Source organism: Dichomitus squalens (assembly GCF_000275845.1).
Source record: "Dichomitus squalens LYAD-421 SS1 unplaced genomic scaffold DICSQscaffold_24, whole genome shotgun sequence".
NCBI classification, from domain to species: Eukaryota; Fungi; Basidiomycota; class Agaricomycetes; order Polyporales; family Polyporaceae; genus Dichomitus; species Dichomitus squalens.
Genome location: NW_006766906.1, coordinates 235,423 through 251,227, shown reverse-complemented (window position 1 = coordinate 251,227; position 15,805 = coordinate 235,423). Strand labels below are relative to the sequence as shown.

The following is a 15,805-nucleotide window of genomic DNA, read 5'->3' as shown; positions in this document are numbered from 1 at the left end:
GAGGTTCTGCACTGTGACGAGGCAGCTATCCCTCGGGTCACAGTATGCTATGTGTCAGGCTTGCAGAGAGTTCACATACCCTGGAGAACCTCTTCACGAAGTTTGCTCCTGGCCTGTCAGGTCTTGTATTCCGAACACACAGTCTGTTTAACCCTGCAATGCTCATGTGCATCAAGTTACTCTTCATTGCAGTACATAGAGTTACTCTAGCTCAGTCATATGGTGATCATAGACCATACTCAGTGCAATAGGAAACTCATACATATCTTCGATAGACTTGCTACTACGTGAAGTTACAAATTCCCGGTCTGATCATGCTTATTAGTAGACTCGCGGCTCGCCTTGCCACCGCGTTCTGCAATCACGTGCTGACCTTTGACCATTCGGTCATGACCGATGACCCGTGCCGTCAACGGTCATGACTCGGGGTCATGACGGGGTCATAACAACACTGAACAGCTCCTATCCCAATCTGGTGATCTGCAGCATGCCCTCTGAGCTCTGAGCTCTTGACTTTCCTCACCACCACCGCCCGAGCTCATCTTGCCCACTTGAACTCGCCACAACACTCGCCAGCGATCTGGGCCATTCCGGGAGACGCGTCTACGTGACGGGCAACGCTACCCCATTGTCGCAGGTGTCCGCTACCCTAGGCGTAGGTGAGCCCATCTTCACTCCCAAAGGCGATCGTGGCCATTTCGCTATACACTCGTCTGCCCTGCGACCTCCAACGAGCGTTGCTGCTCGACTGTCATGCGCGTCTGCCTTGCCTCAGTTCTTTCCCGGCTACTCTCTGGCTGAGAATGACCTTACGTTCACAGAACACTGACATTGCTCATCATGGATTCTGTCCACGCCCACGAACCGAGCACTAGCGCCTCCACCATCCGCGGCCTCAGACACCTCGACATGGCTTCCTACTTCGAGTCCCTGGCAGTACACGACGACGCGCACGGCACACACTCCCCTTTCCGACCCTCGACGCCCCATAGCGCGTTCCACTCTGAGCCTGGCAGTCCTTCCGGCGACTCCGTCTCGTCCCTTCCCTCGGTTGGATCCTCGTTCCTCTTCTCATCTGGACCGATCTCCCCGCCCCATCCAAGCCATCATTCCGAGGGTGAATATGACGAAGAGCTAGGGGACTCTACAAGCGGCCTCGTCATACCTTCGCTCATGCTACCGTCCCCTTCCCGGCAGCCGACTACCTACGGTCAGACGCTGGGAGACGTCCGGCTACTGCTGCTCGGTCCCCGAGGCGCGGACATGAGCGCGATCGCGTCGCAGCTCGTCGATGACAACGGGGACGTCGTAGAGGTCGGACTATGGGAGGAGGACCGGCAGGAAGGTGCCAACACGCACGGGAAGCGGAAGGCCATACTGCACGTCTCGACGGATTGGGTGGAACATAGGGACAGACACGGACTCGAGCGAGTTGAGCCTGCGCGGAATGTGGAGATCGTTGAGCTACCACCCTATGACAGCCATACCGAGGTGCGTCGTACGGTCTCAGGCCGCTCTCCGTCTACTGACTTCCTTCAGGCTCAGACCATCGTGGAACGCGTCCTCCCTGTGATTCACTGTCCTTTCCGCGAGGTTCTGGACCTGCTCAATCACGATCACCCACCAAGTGGTACTCTCTCCCACTTGCTCTCATCATCCTGCTCTCCGCTGTACACCGCTTTGATCATACTCGCTACACCCTGTAAGTCTGTCTTCACCCTCCATACAATGCCTTGCTCACGTCCACCCAAAAGCTGCCTTATCACCAGCCGAGAAGTCCCTCATCGAGTCCCTCAGCACCCACATCCCCATCATCATCCTCCCCCCATCGCCGCTCCACCGCAGCCCCTCATCCCACGAGCACGAGCACGAACACGGCCGCCGCGCCTCCTCTTCACACCTCTCCGCCTTCCGCCCCACTTCCCTCGCCGCCCTTCGCAACGGCCTCTTCCGCAGCCCCAGCACACTCGCAACGCTCCGCGCCGAGGCCGCCGCGCGCTTCCTCCGCTGGCGCGAGGTCGAGCGCGCCGTCGAGCGGGTGCGCTGGAGCGCGGGCGGCGCAAGGCTGTCCGCCTCACGCCAGCGCTCCGACACGACCAGGCCCGCTATCACCTCTGCTAGCGGGACGCAGGGCGACTGGTTCGACAAGCAGGCGTGGGAGGCGCAGTGCGGGGACGAGCTTTCGCGCGAGGTCGCGCTCCACCTCCGGCGGCGCCGCCCAGCGCCGCCCTCGCTCTCGCCCTCGCACTCGCCCGCTCGAAAGCCGCCTGCGAACAGCGCGGGATATGACGAGAGGGCCCTCGTATCTCCCTCGTGCGGTGCGGCGCTGGACCCGCTGCACATCCCTTCGCTCGTCGTCTTCTCGTTCTCGCTCCTGGGGGCGCTCCGGACGCGTGTCGCGCGCTCGCTCGGGTGGGCGGGCGCCGCAGACGTGCAGGGCGCCGGCACCCCGAGACGGCGGCCCTCGATCTCCAGGAAGGGAGAGAAAGAGCTGAGTCCCCGTCGTGGGGGCGTCGGGTATTCGCTCGGGCTGGGGCTTGCGCTCGTGAGTGCTTTTTGCGCCGGGGTGGGCATCGGGCTCGTCGTTGCAGCGCGGTTCTGAACCGCTTGCCTCGCATCCTGTATATGGGTATCATCTTACCCAGTTGCTTCTACGGTCTTCTCGCCCTGGTTTCCAGTTCTCCTCAGATTTTCGCTCGTTGATGCTGCTTCACACATTTGAAACGACCCTTCCATGACCAGAACTCTGTCTCCACCCACATCTGTTGTCTGTTGTCACACTAGTGCGCACGAATTGTAGTACTTGCTCCTACGCAGTTACGCACCATCCTCACGCCAATCATCATTTGTATCTATTATGCTTCCGTCCTTCCTTTAGGGTGTCCTAGGATTTGGAAGCATCCAGAAACGTATATCTGGACCGTGCCTCGAGTACAGCGTGAGGGCGGCGGGAGGCCCACTACCTAAGCTAAACATAAACGCGGCGAAGCACCGACGGCGTTTCATGTATAAAGCGAAGCCTCGGGGGGCTTGCGACGCTGACCGCCTCGACAGCCGACCGCCGCGAATCACCTTCACGCACGCCGGCGACTCGGCGGTCGGCGTACGCGCAGGACGCGCCGCCACGCCGAGTGCTGCAGGTCTCGTCTGTTCCTTCGCGAGTATGTAGGAGTGAGTCATGGACCGGTGCTGCAGGGATGCATATAAAGCCTGGCTGCGGCGCGGCGAACGAAGTCGCCCGCTCGCTCCGCCTCCCTTCGACCCTCCCGCCCCTTCAGTCTTGAACGCTCGACACCGCGCGCCCATATGCCTTCCACGAACAAGCGGGCACCCAAGGTCGTCGTCCGTCCGCTCGCGCGGGGGTCGCGCTCAGCAGGGAAGGTCGTGCTCGGCCGGCTGGACAGCCTGAACGTCTACGGCCCCGTGGTCAGTGCGCTAGCCTCCCCTCAACGCTCCCCCCGTCTTCTTGCTCATCCGTAGCCCTTGCTCACACGATGCCGTGCGCAGGAGGGGACCACGAAGTACTGGGAGGTGCCGAACCCGACGCCGTGGAAGCAGGCCAGCCGGTCGTTTCCGCGCTTCCGCAGAGGCGAGGTCTGCACGCGGCGCAACGCGGGGCGGGATGACGGGCGGACGTGGATGACGAGCCGGTATGTGTGCGGGTCTGGGCTCGATGAGGGGTGTGGGCGGGACTATGGTTGGGAACAGGGGCATGAGGAGGACGACCTAGACGGCTTGGAGGACGAGGCGCTTCCTGGTCGTGCGGAGGAAGAGGAGGAGAGGACGTACGGGAGAGTAGAGATTGCTATCATGGACATCGCAAAGCCTATGAAGCCTCGAGGTGGGTCGTGTATCTCTCTATTTGAGAGGGCGGAAGAAGGATGCTGAGTGGGAAATGCTAGGCCCGGCGAAGGACTACGAGGTCATCAACTCGGTGGGCCGGGTCATTGCGCTTGAAGACGGCCATGAGTGGGAATGCGAGGACGACTGCTGGGAAGCTATCGAGAAAATTGAGCCGGAGAGAACATCGTACGCCTCGGTCCTGCAGCGGGGAGCAGCTTGATGTCCGGGAGGGTGGATAGAGGAGTTCGATACAGTACTTGATGCGCACCTATGCCAGTGTCGCTCTAATGCTTCTGGGAGGAAGTTCAATCCTGTTTTCCCGATTGACAAGGGTAGTGCGTAGTTTCTGTGCCTGTATTCGCTGTCGAACAGGGGTGAGGGAACAGCGTTTGAGTAGACGTACAAGTAATGCGTTCTACATGATCTCGATGCCCGACGAGTCGTAGCGAGACATTCAAACTGAATGCCATGGGGTTGCTTTGTATGTCGCATACGTACGAGCGGCGCGGCCGTATCTTGTGAGCCGCACGTCTCTCCTCCCACAATCGCAACTGTCCTCGGCGTAGAGTCCCAGGAGAGTTTCAACCCTTGCCGAATTCTACGTTCAGGCCTGCAGTAGGCGCCTGCAATGCCAGAGTTTATCTTGTGCGCTCATGAGGCTGTTCTCATCTCTCCTACCAATCATCCTGTATTCGCGTAGTACAGCGAGGCCGCGGACAGCCTCAAGAGAGAACTGTAAGAACTTGGCAGAAGTCCGATACTGAAGCACCCTCAAGGGCAAATTGGTAAGTTCAATGCCAGGATTGACCACTTGTAATCACTGACTGTGCCTTGTGTTGACGTTAGGGGAGTACCCGCATGCGCTATGCGATTGCTAGATGTCGACACCGGGAGCTTCCTCTACTTCACTGAACGAGATAAGACGCCTCCTTATGCTATACTCTCACATACATGGGATTCCGCGGGAGAACAGACCTACCAGGAGGTCAAAGATATTCAGTCGTCGTATCTTTCCGACAACACTGGTCCTCTCCGGCATCTTTCCTTCCCATCCATCTCTAATGATATCAGCAAATCAGTTCACGAAGAGACAACTAGTGGCGACCTCCTGAATTCGACTCTTCCCTCAGATGTCTCACTCTCCGCTCGTCCTACTATCTGGGACGAAGCCTCTGGCCTCTCAGCGAAGATCCGTCGCGCGTGCGAGGCCGCACGCAACGAAGGCGTCCGATACATGTGGATCGATTCTGCTTGCATCGACAAAACCAGCAGCTCAGAGCTGTCGGAATCTATCAATTCTATGTACATCTGGTATCGTGACGCCGTCGTCTGCTACGCGTTTCTAGCGGACGTACCTGTCGATGAGGACCCTCAATCTCCGCGCTCGCGCTTTCGCCAAAGCAGGTGGTTCAGGCGTGGATGGACACTTCAAGAGCTCATCGCTCCCCGCAACGTGGTATTCTTCTCGATGGAGTGGATAGTGTTTGGTACCAAGTCTAGCTTGGCAACGGTCGTGGAGGAGATCACGGGCATCGAGCGATCTGTCTTAACGCACAGGAAGACACTGGACGATGTCGGCGTCGCGCGACGGATGTCATGGGCGGCGAGGCGTGAAACGACTAGGGTCGAGGATCGCGCGTACTCGCTCTTCGGGATATTTGGGATCAACCTCCCCACACTCTACGGTGAGGGCGAACAGGCCTTTCGGAGGCTACAAGAGGAGATTCTACGACGTATCCCGGATCAGAGTCTGTTCGCATGGGGGGATATTTCCCTAGCTCCTCTGCCGATCCATCTCGAAGCCCGCGACGCGCCTCATCTGAGGCCAGGTACCTTCCAGTTCGAGTGCAATGACTACTCCAGACAGTCTCGCACTCTCTTCGCGCCTTCTCCTGACTTCTTTCAAGGAGCTGGGAAGATCAACCCAATTACCCGGGACGCCTTTCTCCGCCTCCTCGGTATCAAGAATCCGTCCATCCTCCCAGTGCAGGAGTACAGTCCTTCACCTTACGGTATCAGGACGCACTTGCCTCTCCTACCTATCTCCACTACTGTCCCATCGAGTTCGATCAGCCCCAAACAGCCACTCAACGCGGACAAGTTCTGGTGCTTCGCCATCCTTGCTTGTGAGCACTCAGAGCGAGCGGGACATCTTCTCTGCCGCGTCTGCTTCATACCTCCTACGCGATCCGATCTCGAGTTCCTGAGGACCGGCTACTTGCGCGTGTCGGTTCCGGGTCCGTACCACACCGATCGTCCTGATCTATTCACTATAGCTCCGAGCGAGATCGAGCACTGCCGCGCAGACCTGGCCATTAGGACAATTTATCTCCCTCACGAAGAGCGTACGACACCGTCTGGGCAACTTGAGCTGACGGCTTCGCGCAAAGTCATCAAGGTCATCTTCCCCGGATGGGCTGCAGTTGACCTACGAGCGCAGGGGTACGAGGTCGTGACCTCTCCTGTAAATGCTTCTTCGACCCATCAGCAGATCGTCCTGAACCACGCCGGAGGCCACACGATCAAGCTGGAGTACCAGTGCAAAGTGTCCTATGGCGGATGGGGTTTTGAGTTTGTGGCTCGTGCCGAGATGTCGTCCTGCGTTCTTGACACGGGCGAACCTGGAGATTTTGAAGAGCTTACAGATGGACCTCGCACCGTTACCTTCCGGGACTCCGGGGAAACATGCGTCCGGCTCCTCCAGGACGAGCTCAAGCTTTCGGCCCGCAACAGCGACGAGCTGACGCTACGCCTCTTCCTGGAACTGGCGGCGGAGTCGTGTTATTATCTTCGTATCGAAGTCGCATGCGACGCTTCGGGTCTTGTACCGCCCAAGCATGGTGCGGAGGGTAGCATAGCGGGTTTGAATGCATCACCCGGCCCGCATAGGGACGAAACAGGTGGTATGCTCGAGTTCGCAGAAGGAGATCTTGACTGGTTGAATGACGAGGACACGACCCCTCCACTGCCGGAGGTCACCATGGAATACCATGACGATGTACTCCAAGATTTCCTCCTATGATCTTATGAGAGCGTCTGCGTTTCTATGGTGCAGTTCACTTAAACGCCTCCACTTTTGTACGCAATTAAGCGCGCGCTTATGTGTCACGTGACTTGGCAGCATGCTCGAATCGGTTGTTGTTACTTACCAGGCTACACAGATGGAAGTGCAAGCCCAAGGAACCTCCATAGAGCCGTTATCCCATGACACAATAGTGTCTAAACCCTCCCATACATGGCCCAAGTTCAAGGATGCTGATCTGTACAGGCAATGGTATGGTATTATATAAGCATAAAATTACTCTTTGGGGATATAGACGCCCAGATCACGTGCCGTGGCAGAACTGGTACGGCCATTTTTGCCAGTTCTCACCCTATCGAGAATCCCCTTTGGGGATCGCTTCCTCTGTTCAATTCCTTGAAATTCACACAAAATTGACCGAAATCATGAATATCTGGAGGACTTATGACACGGCGCCTAACAGCGTACAAAAGTGGAGGCGTTTAAGTGAACTGCACCATAGCGTACTGCAGCCAGTCATTAGGTGGTTTTTGTGGGGTGGCAGGTAGCCTGTGGCCACGCGAATAAGTGCGTCTGCAGGATCCAGGCGGACGTCGCCGACGATGTATAGGGTAACAACAGCATCCTCTGTTTCACTTCAAATCCCTATATGATAGATGCCCTTAGTAATTACCGTCGAATCAGCACAAACAAGAGAAAATCAGAGTCTCAGCCTGTCAGTCGGCTCTCGTGATAGTTTGAATCAACGTCTCAAGCTTTTGGCTCAGTGCTTCCGCCGCCTTCGTCAGCTCCGGGTCCAAGCCTAGTCCAGACGCCTTCGGAACAGCGATAACAGAAGCGGGGTCATCGTAGGCCACCCTCGTCCCGCTGCCATCAAGTCTCTCCACGATCACGATCTTCAGTGGAACGTGTAGCGCAACGTTGAGGTCGTACTTGAGCATTGTCTGCGCAATGAGCGGGTTGCCGAAGATGTACGCATACGTCTGCGGAGTGTCTGCGGTGCCGTGATAGGCGTTAAGCCAGTTATGATACGCCATGCCTGCGAAGTACCTATCTATGTGCGTCAATACTCGGTGGCGTCGATCAATGACCACAACAATGGTCGAACGTACACGAAATTCCGGTCGCCGACGAGATTGTCCATACCGCTTTCAAGCTCGGCGCGTGTCTTCGCGGTGGAGAGGAGCCGGGTGACTTCGGGCCCGCCTCCCGCCTTGTTGACTTCCTTGTCGAGACGTGCGATGACTTCCGCGATAGGAAGTGGGGTATCGTAGGTGATACGGCGGCTGGTGAACTCCATCACGGACTTCGACATGACGATATCTGTGATTGTTGCGTGAGGTGAGTGATTTCGTACGGCTATAGAAACTGTGCACTCGCCAATCTCAGGATGAGGACAGCGGATTGAGCTGGGCCTTCTTCTAAATCGTCGCAGGGTTCATATAGTGTGAACTGCTTCGGTGATGACTGTGTGAACTCGGGTAGTTAATCAGCCCGCATCGGTAGTAAGATTGGACGCGATACACATACCTAGAGACGAACTCAGGCTGGCAATGGCAGAAGCACTATGGGAGGAAACCCGTGAAGCCGCGAAGAAGTTGGGGCCGGATCACTGACGAATCGGCAGCCCAGTGCAGGGTGATGCGAAGAAGCAAGGCGTATGAGTTCCCCGGGCGCCGCTTACAAAGAGGCGATTGCATTCTTCGTCCGCACGTCATACTGTATCGATTCATAATTTGCCCTATGACCGGCAACAATTAAGTCCGTACTACCAGGAATTGTTCTGGTATCTCCGGATTCTCATATGAGGATAGGGTAACCTCTGTCTGTATCGACCCATGCTCGGCCGCTTTGGAGGTTCGCTCTACCTGTATGTCACAAGATGCTGTAAGTATAGATGAATTATCCGCCAGGACCGATACACTCGTACCTGGAACACGCGAGTGTTAAAACCAAACTGACGTACAGTCGGCCGACATTGACGGACGATCGAGAGTATTTGAGAGTACGAGTGCTTCGGGACGTCTTCAGAGCCGAAGTCCAGGGGCCGGTTGACGTGAACTGCCCGAAGCTTTGGGGCCTCTGCGAGGCACGGCCCGAGAGCATCCTGCGACAGACACTGAGCGCACACACGAAGATAAGTGAAAGGGCTGCGTACGAGGTCGTTCTGCTCTACAACGATAAAGAGCTGTTCCAAAACGATGCATCGTCGGCAGATGTCTGCAATGGCACCGATACTCATCCGCATGCGGTGTACCGAGAACCGCGTAAGACGGTGACCGTGTGCGCTGACGACAGCTGAACAGAAGTCGTCACTGAGACGATGTCCGACGTGTCCACCAACAGTCGAAATATGGAAGTATTGTATTGGGGTGTTCGAGAGGAGGCTGAGGACTTCTTGCTGCCATTCCACGAGAGACGTGTGCTCATCGACGGTGAGGGTAATCGAGCGGAGGCGCGAGAGCGTTCCTGCACGGTTGCATCGGTCGCTGAAGACGCCCATGTCCTAGGATAATTCAATTCTGATCATCATCGACACTTTGCAGCAAGGTACACCTACAAATGCGGTAGAAAGACCTTCCATCCCGAGACCAACGATGCCCTTGTAGTTCGTAGACAGTAAGGCCCATAGTCCGTCATGGGTGACCTTGGGACAGCCGACAAGATAGACATGCTCTAGGTTTGTAGTATGGGGAGCTATCTCGTGCAGAACACCGTCGTTGAAACGGGTAGAAGACTGCCAGATATAGCGTGAACAAGGCGTCGCAAGTGCAGTCAGAGTGTCAGCTCGCCTTGCAGATCACGCCGAGGTGATTGAGGGTTTGGCTTGTATTCCGAGTCCAAGGTGACAGAATGCCAATCACAGCAGCGCTAGGCATGATCAGGGCGAGCTTGCGGAGATGGGAGAAACGCGGTAGGATTCCTGGGTCATAGAAACCAGAATTCTCCCCATTTATCTCCAATTCCTGCAGTCGAGCGCAGTCTACCAAAGTCTCTAGGACGGGAGACGTAAGAGATCCATGCCGGGTCCATGTGCAAGCTCTGAGGTTGATGCAATTGCGAATACCCGCCAAGCAGTGTTCCAGAATGAGATCATGGTCTTCAGATTGGAGTGCCTTGGGGAAATCGCGGATGACTGTTGCAGAATCGGCATGAGTTCGCAGTCCATGTTCAGAAGAATCTTCTTCGAAGGCAATGTGCTGATGTTGCTTTGCGCACACACCTAGCTGTTGCACTAGCTTTGCAAGATGCGGGTAGTCTGCCAACGTTCTGAATAGCTTGATGACCTAAGGTGAGTAACAATTATGTCAATTCCTATTCATGTACGTTGTGCCTAGACGTACCTTGGATTTCCCCTCCTTGTGCCAAGCATAGATGAATACACGTTCGTAAAGGAGAGTAATGGTGAACTTGTAGAACGAGTGATTGACCAGGCACAGAGCTGCAAGATGGCTAGGCCGTACGATATGATGCACGATGCTGGGCAGCAATTCAATAGGAAGATCTAAGAACTGTGCTGGGCTGCTCATGAAGCTCTCCGCGTGGTCAGGTTATCGCCCGCAGTGGCCGAAGGTAGATTCGAGGTCAAGGAAGAAACGGAAAGATGACATTGATTCGCATCGGCCGCCCTCGTCCCGGCGGTCCGGTCCTGAGGAATACGACTCCGCTCAATACTCCGACATGCGGAGTCCCGTTCCTCCCTCTAGCGCCAACTGTGGCACCGGCGTCGAGGTGAGAGTGCAAGTAATAAGACCGCTACAACCTCTCTCCCTTCTACCACTACTTTCTTCTTCCACCTCTATTGGCCTGTCATGTCCGACGTGGAGGACGACACGATGTTGAACAGTGGCGACGTCCTTGAAGACAACGAGCAGCACCAGGAAACCAGGCCACCGAAAAGTCGAAGACGCGACTATGATGAGGAAGAAGAGGAAGAAGATGAAGAAGATGAGGAGGAGGAAGAAGAGGACGATGAGGATGAGGGCACCAAGCGTGGTTCAAAGCGGGCCAAGGTATGTGGTCTTACCGTAGCACCGACGGTAATGTGTTAAGCCTCGAACAGCATCGGCACAAACGCCCTGCAGTCAATCGTTTCCTCGATGTGGAGGCCGAAGTTGATGAAGATGAGGACGAGGATGAAGACGAGGATGAATATGTTCGCGGTATGTTCTGCATTTTTTACGACACGCGCACGCTAAGTCATGATATAGACGAGTTCATCGCGGATGCCGGTATTGAGGGCGAGGAGGATTATGACGCTGTTCGTCGAACCGCTGACCATGCGCGTTATGACCGCCGTGTCCGGGAGATGGACGACCGTGACCTGGAGCAGGTGGCTGAAGACATCAGCCAACGATACAGGCGGACAGCCGTACGGTATACCGGAGAGATGAGCGACGTCCCGCAACGGCTGCTGATGCCGTCAGTGCATGATGCGAATTTGTGGCAAGTGCGAGTCAGGGTAAGCGTTTCACATTTGTGATGAAGGAACTTGTGCTGACTGATTCCTCTGGCTTCGCCCAGCCCGGCAAAGAACGCGATATCGTCTTTAGCCTCATGCGGAAAGCTCTTGACTTGTCCTTCAGCAACCACCCCTTGCAGATATTGTCCGCGTTCCAGCGAGATTCATTACCAGGAATGATCTACGTCGAGGCACGAAGCGCGAAGCAGGTCAGTGAGGCTATCAACGGTCTCGTCGGCATCTTCCCTAGTCGCGGCATCGTCCTCGTCCCTATCGAAGAAATGGCTAGCCTCTTGCAAATCAAGCAACAAGAGCTAACTGTCACGCCTGGAAGCTGGGTGCGCATCAAACGCGGCAAGTACCAAGGCGACCTCGCGCAGGTTATGGACATCACAGAGAACGGAGAAGAAGTCGGACTGAAATTCATCCCACGCATCGATCTAAACCCCAAGGACGACTCTGCACTCGATGGCAAGAAGCGGAAAAAGGCTGGTGCTGGCCTGTCTTCCTTCAGCATGCGTCCGCCACAACGATTTTTCAACTATGAGGAGGTGGTCAAGGTCTACGGGCGCAAGTCGGTCGCGAAGCGTAACCAGGTCTACGTATTTCAGAACGACACCTACAAGGATGGCTTTCTCGAGAAGGACTTCCGCCTCACTGCGCTCCAGCTGGACGATGTCAATCCCACACTCGACGAGATCACACGCTTTACGCGAGGTCAAGACGGCACCGAGAACGAGGCGAACGTCGACTTGTCTATCATAGCAGAAGCCTCTCGCAAAGCGGCTATCTCAGTATTGCAGCCCGGTGATCACGTCGAGGTCTTTGAGGGTGAGCAATCTGGCGTCCACGGGACTGTACACAGCATCGAACAGGATGTCGTCACAATCGAGCCCGAGGGCGTCGACTTCGACGGTCAACGAGTGCAGATTCCTGCTCGTAGCGTCCGGAAGCGGTTCAAGCCGGGAGACCATGTGAAGGTAATGACGGGCAAGAACGCAGATGAGACGGGTCTGGTCGTTTCAGTTCTGGACAACGTCGTTACCTTCCTTTCAGACATGACAATGCAAGAAGTAAGTCTGAATACATTGTGTCGCAGTGGATATGTCGTCCCGAAACTCACGATCTATTCGCAGGTCTCAGTTTTCTCGAAGGATCTTCGTGAAGCAGCCGAGGTCGGCACAGGAACGAACATCGTTGGCAACTACGAGTTGCACGATCTCGTTCAAATAGAGTACGTCTCTCGCGCGATGCGCTCCATTTGCCCTTATCTCATCTCGCCCAGTCAGCAGACCGTTGGGGTCATCTTCAAGACCGAGCGCGATTCGTTCCGTGTCCTGGACCAGAACGGGCAAGTGCGTCTCGTCCAACCACACCAGATCACTATGCGTCGCGACTCGAATCGTGCCATCGCCATGGACTCGGAAGGACACGAGTTACGTGCCGGCGACAACGTCAAGGAGGTCGATGGCGAAGTACGCTCCCATAAGTCATCGCGCTGCCGCCCCTACTAATGCATCTCATAGCAACGGAAAGGTCGAGTTTTGCATACACATCAGTCGTTCTTTGCCTTCCTACATAACCGCGACATCGCCGAGAATGGTGGCGTTTTCGTCACTCGTGCGCGATCGCTCGCGTCACTTGCACCAAAAGGCAACGTCATGAAGCTGGGTGGTACGGACCTTTCGAAGATGAACCCGGCTCTGAGTGGCGGCGCTGGAGGTATGGTCGGCTCCGGTATGATGGGCCGGGGGCCTAGAGACCGCCTTATCGGGGTATCGGTTACCGTCATCAAGGGCCCCAATAAGGGATACGTTGGTACTGTCAAGGATACCAATGGCCCCCATGCTCGTGTTGAGCTTCTCACTGGCAACAAAGTCATCACCATCGACAAGGAGAAGCTGCGGCGCCGGAAGTAAGACGAGATCCGCTTGTAGTTGGCGTGACAGAGTCTGACACGCATTTTCAGTCCTGACGGCTCACTGGAAGCTCTCGAAAGGCCCATGGCCAATATGGCCCCGCCACGTGCCCCTGGATTTGGTGGCGGCCAAACCCCAAACCCGTACAATCAAGGCGGCGCTGCTGGTGGACGAACACCGGGTTGGGGTGCCAATGGGCGCACCCCGAATCCGTACAACGACAGTCGTACCCCTGCATGGTCTGCAAACTCTCGTACACCGAATCCATATGCGGAGCATGGGAAGACGCCAGCATGGGACGCAACAGCACGGACGCCGAATCCGTACAACCAGGGTGCTGGTGGCAAGACTCCTGCTTGGAACACTTCCTCGCGCACTCCCAATCCATACGCAAATGGAGCCAACAATGGCGCAGCGTCTGTTTGGGGTGGCGCCACTCCCGGACGGCCCGGAGGGGGGTTCGACAGTTGGGTAAGTGCTGGGGAGTCGTCCTGACCTACAACCAAATAGTTGACACTTATCTTAGGATCCGCGGGCTGCGCCGACGCCGTATGCTGCAGCGTTTACGCCGGGAGCACCTACCCCGGCACCCTACGCGTCCATCCAAACTCCTGGTGTGTACGAGTATCAAACTCCGGCACAGACCGGCAGCTACCCTCAGACACCCGGAGTCATGGGCGGTGGCAGCTATGGAATGACAGAGTCGCCGTTCGGTAAGCTCCCGTGATATGCAATCTGGCAGCGTACTGATGACCGCGCAGACATCTCGCCCAAGTGGTTGTTGGATCCGGAGCTCGCCGACAAGGTCAGAGGAATTATGGTTGAAGTACGTGGCACCTTCGGCAGCGCCGGTTGGCATAATGGCGACCACGAAGGCAAGCAAGGCATCGTCCTTTCGATCCTCGACACGCAGAACGAGTCCTTCACGTCGACTGCGCGCGTGCGATTCCTGGAACCCGTCAACCCCTTACAACCCATCCTCACTGTCCCAGTGGAGTACCTCTGGCCGGTGCACCCCGAGTCCCGGGGCGAAGACGTTCTCATCTTGGCTGGTCTACAAGGCAAAGGCCAAGAAGCGAGGGTAGAGGCGATCGAGTCACGGGACTTGATGGTCCTCACCACTAAGGCCACGTTCCTTGTCATCGACAGCCCTCCGAACAGGCTAGTGCGCATCAAGCAGGTCGACGAGGTAGGGAACTTCACCCGATGATGACGTCTCGCACGTTTGGTTATCCTTGTCCCTTCGCTGTTCACGGTGTGGATGTTGCACGTCGTATAGTAACTTACATTTTGCTGTGTTGTATGAGTCACACACCATGTATCATATGCCGAACTCTATGCTCATTGCATGGCATCTATGAGCCACTATCTTGGTCTGTCATCTTGCAGCGTACGGACGGATGATGAGGTATGTTGGTCCACACGCGTTTTATCTGCTCATTCAGTGACCTGTTGTTCCAGAGAGACAGATGAGGACGGTCGCAGTCGATTTGAGAGTCCGAGCGTCGCTCTCACGGTCAACGAGGCCCGCATGTGGAGGTCAGCAACGCACTGTAACCCCTCTCCCGCCGTCCTTCTGTTACCGCGATGAAGCCGCGGAGGGGCGAGTTGAAACGGATTGCGGCGCCGTAAAACAAGCTCCCTAGGCAGTTGTCACCCTGTTCAAAACATGCAACGTCCAAAAAAAAGCGTGAAGGTCAGTCATATGCATCACAACGTGTTCAGCTAGAAGCCTTCTTGTCGCGCGCGGAAGCACTCTATATACTGCAGTGTGGTTAGCTATTCTCACGATAGACAGTCTGCCCTGTCGTTGTGAGACACGGGCTCGTCTAACGTATGTGGTTCAGGTTGGAGTCAGAATTCCAAGTGGGAAGCCCTGTATGCCCGGGCTACTTCCAAATTCATCTCCCCCATAACAGTATGAAGAACAATAGGGGTAGTCAAAGATGGCGGTTCGGAGGACGGTTCGTCGAGCGATTCTGCAGCGATTCTGTCAAAGGGAATCGTCCTGGATTCGTGTGGGCACTTTGACCACCCCACGTTTCTACGGGTCGATTCCAGGGCACAGCGTTGTTACGGGTCAAGTCAACGGTCATGACTTTTAGACGACGGATGACCGGTCACTGTGTGACCCGGTCATGACCGCCGGTCAAAAGTTAGCACGTGAGATCTCCGGCATGTCCGAGTGTGCGTCTGACGGCAGGCCATGGCTCTCGAATAGGCCAAACACATCGTGGCCGCGAGGAGGTACAATAAGGGCTGATGAGACTATTGCATACTCATCCCTGTCCTTGAATTTAAATGACCTACTACCCCATAATACGCCATATCTGAGCTGCGAACCGACAAAGAGCTTGCCGACGGATAGATAAAAAATCAACTCATAGGGAACGGAACTCGACTTGGATATGAAGGCCGACGAGAGAACTAGCTGTATATGACAAACGAGCTGCAGTTTCTAGCCAGCAAGAGGAGTCGGAGTCGGAGGAACAGTTGCCCAGCGGCCTACTGTTGGTTGCCACCGTGACAGCTGATCGTTCAGTACTTCGTTAGTCATGG

The 15,805-nt window shown here is 55.9% G+C and overlaps 5 protein-coding genes across 5 annotated transcripts; 3 read left to right on the top strand and 2 right to left on the bottom strand.

Moving 5' to 3' along the window:
- Positions 1–487: 487 nt before the first annotated feature.
- Positions 488–4,293, top strand: DICSQDRAFT_138117 (uncharacterized protein). The gene is made up of 3 exons (XM_007367313.1): positions 488–1,491; positions 1,540–1,702; positions 1,755–4,293. The coding sequence occupies exons 1-3, from the start codon at positions 841–843 to the stop codon at positions 2,600–2,602; spliced, it is 1,662 nt and encodes a 553-aa protein (XP_007367375.1). The 5' UTR covers positions 488–840; the 3' UTR covers positions 2,603–4,293.
- Positions 4,294–4,708: 415 nt separating this feature from the next.
- Positions 4,709–5,629, top strand: DICSQDRAFT_23002 (HET-domain-containing protein; the record flags this gene model as incomplete). The annotated part of the gene is made up of 2 exons (XM_007367312.1): positions 4,709–4,868; positions 5,028–5,629. Coding segments are annotated over 2 exons (762 nt in total), but the record flags the coding sequence as incomplete, so codon positions are not given.
- A 1,964-nt stretch (positions 5,630–7,593) lies between these two features.
- On the bottom strand, positions 7,594–8,111 carry DICSQDRAFT_19181 (uncharacterized protein; the record flags this gene model as incomplete). The annotated part of the gene is made up of 2 exons (XM_007367311.1): positions 7,594–7,915; positions 7,978–8,111. Coding segments are annotated over 2 exons (456 nt in total), but the record flags the coding sequence as incomplete, so codon positions are not given.
- A 511-nt stretch (positions 8,112–8,622) lies between these two features.
- Positions 8,623–10,395, bottom strand: DICSQDRAFT_148232 (uncharacterized protein; the record flags this gene model as incomplete). Its single annotated transcript, XM_007367310.1, has 6 exons — positions 8,623–8,733; positions 8,796–8,972; positions 9,024–9,371; positions 9,426–9,602; positions 9,658–10,152; positions 10,210–10,395. 6 exons carry the CDS (start codon positions 10,393–10,395, stop codon positions 8,623–8,625), a joined length of 1,494 nt encoding a protein of 497 aa, XP_007367372.1.
- A 228-nt stretch (positions 10,396–10,623) lies between these two features.
- DICSQDRAFT_162279 (transcription elongation factor Spt5) lies at positions 10,624–14,610 on the top strand. The gene is made up of 10 exons (XM_007367309.1): positions 10,624–10,878; positions 10,929–11,028; positions 11,077–11,327; positions 11,390–12,400; positions 12,464–12,561; positions 12,613–12,802; positions 12,854–13,242; positions 13,297–13,717; positions 13,773–13,959; positions 14,008–14,610. The coding sequence occupies exons 1-10, from the start codon at positions 10,678–10,680 to the stop codon at positions 14,454–14,456; spliced, it is 3,297 nt and encodes a 1,098-aa protein (XP_007367371.1). The 5' UTR covers positions 10,624–10,677; the 3' UTR covers positions 14,457–14,610.
- The last annotated feature ends 1,195 nt before the right edge of the window (positions 14,611–15,805 follow it).

Coding starts and splice junctions, on each gene's coding strand:
- DICSQDRAFT_138117 (XM_007367313.1), top strand. CDS start 841: ATGGATTCTGTCCACGCCCACGAACCGAGCACTAGCGCCTCCACCATC. Junction 1,492..1,539: donor CCTATGACAGCCATACCGAG/GTGCGTCGTACG, acceptor GACTTCCTTCAG/GCTCAGACCATCGTGGAACG. Junction 1,703..1,754: donor GATCATACTCGCTACACCCT/GTAAGTCTGTCT, acceptor TCCACCCAAAAG/CTGCCTTATCACCAGCCGAG.
- DICSQDRAFT_162279 (XM_007367309.1), top strand. CDS start 10,678: ATGTCCGACGTGGAGGACGACACGATGTTGAACAGTGGCGACGTCCTT. Junction 12,803..12,853: donor TCAAGGAGGTCGATGGCGAA/GTACGCTCCCAT, acceptor TGCATCTCATAG/CAACGGAAAGGTCGAGTTTT. Junction 13,960..14,007: donor AATGACAGAGTCGCCGTTCG/GTAAGCTCCCGT, acceptor ATGACCGCGCAG/ACATCTCGCCCAAGTGGTTG.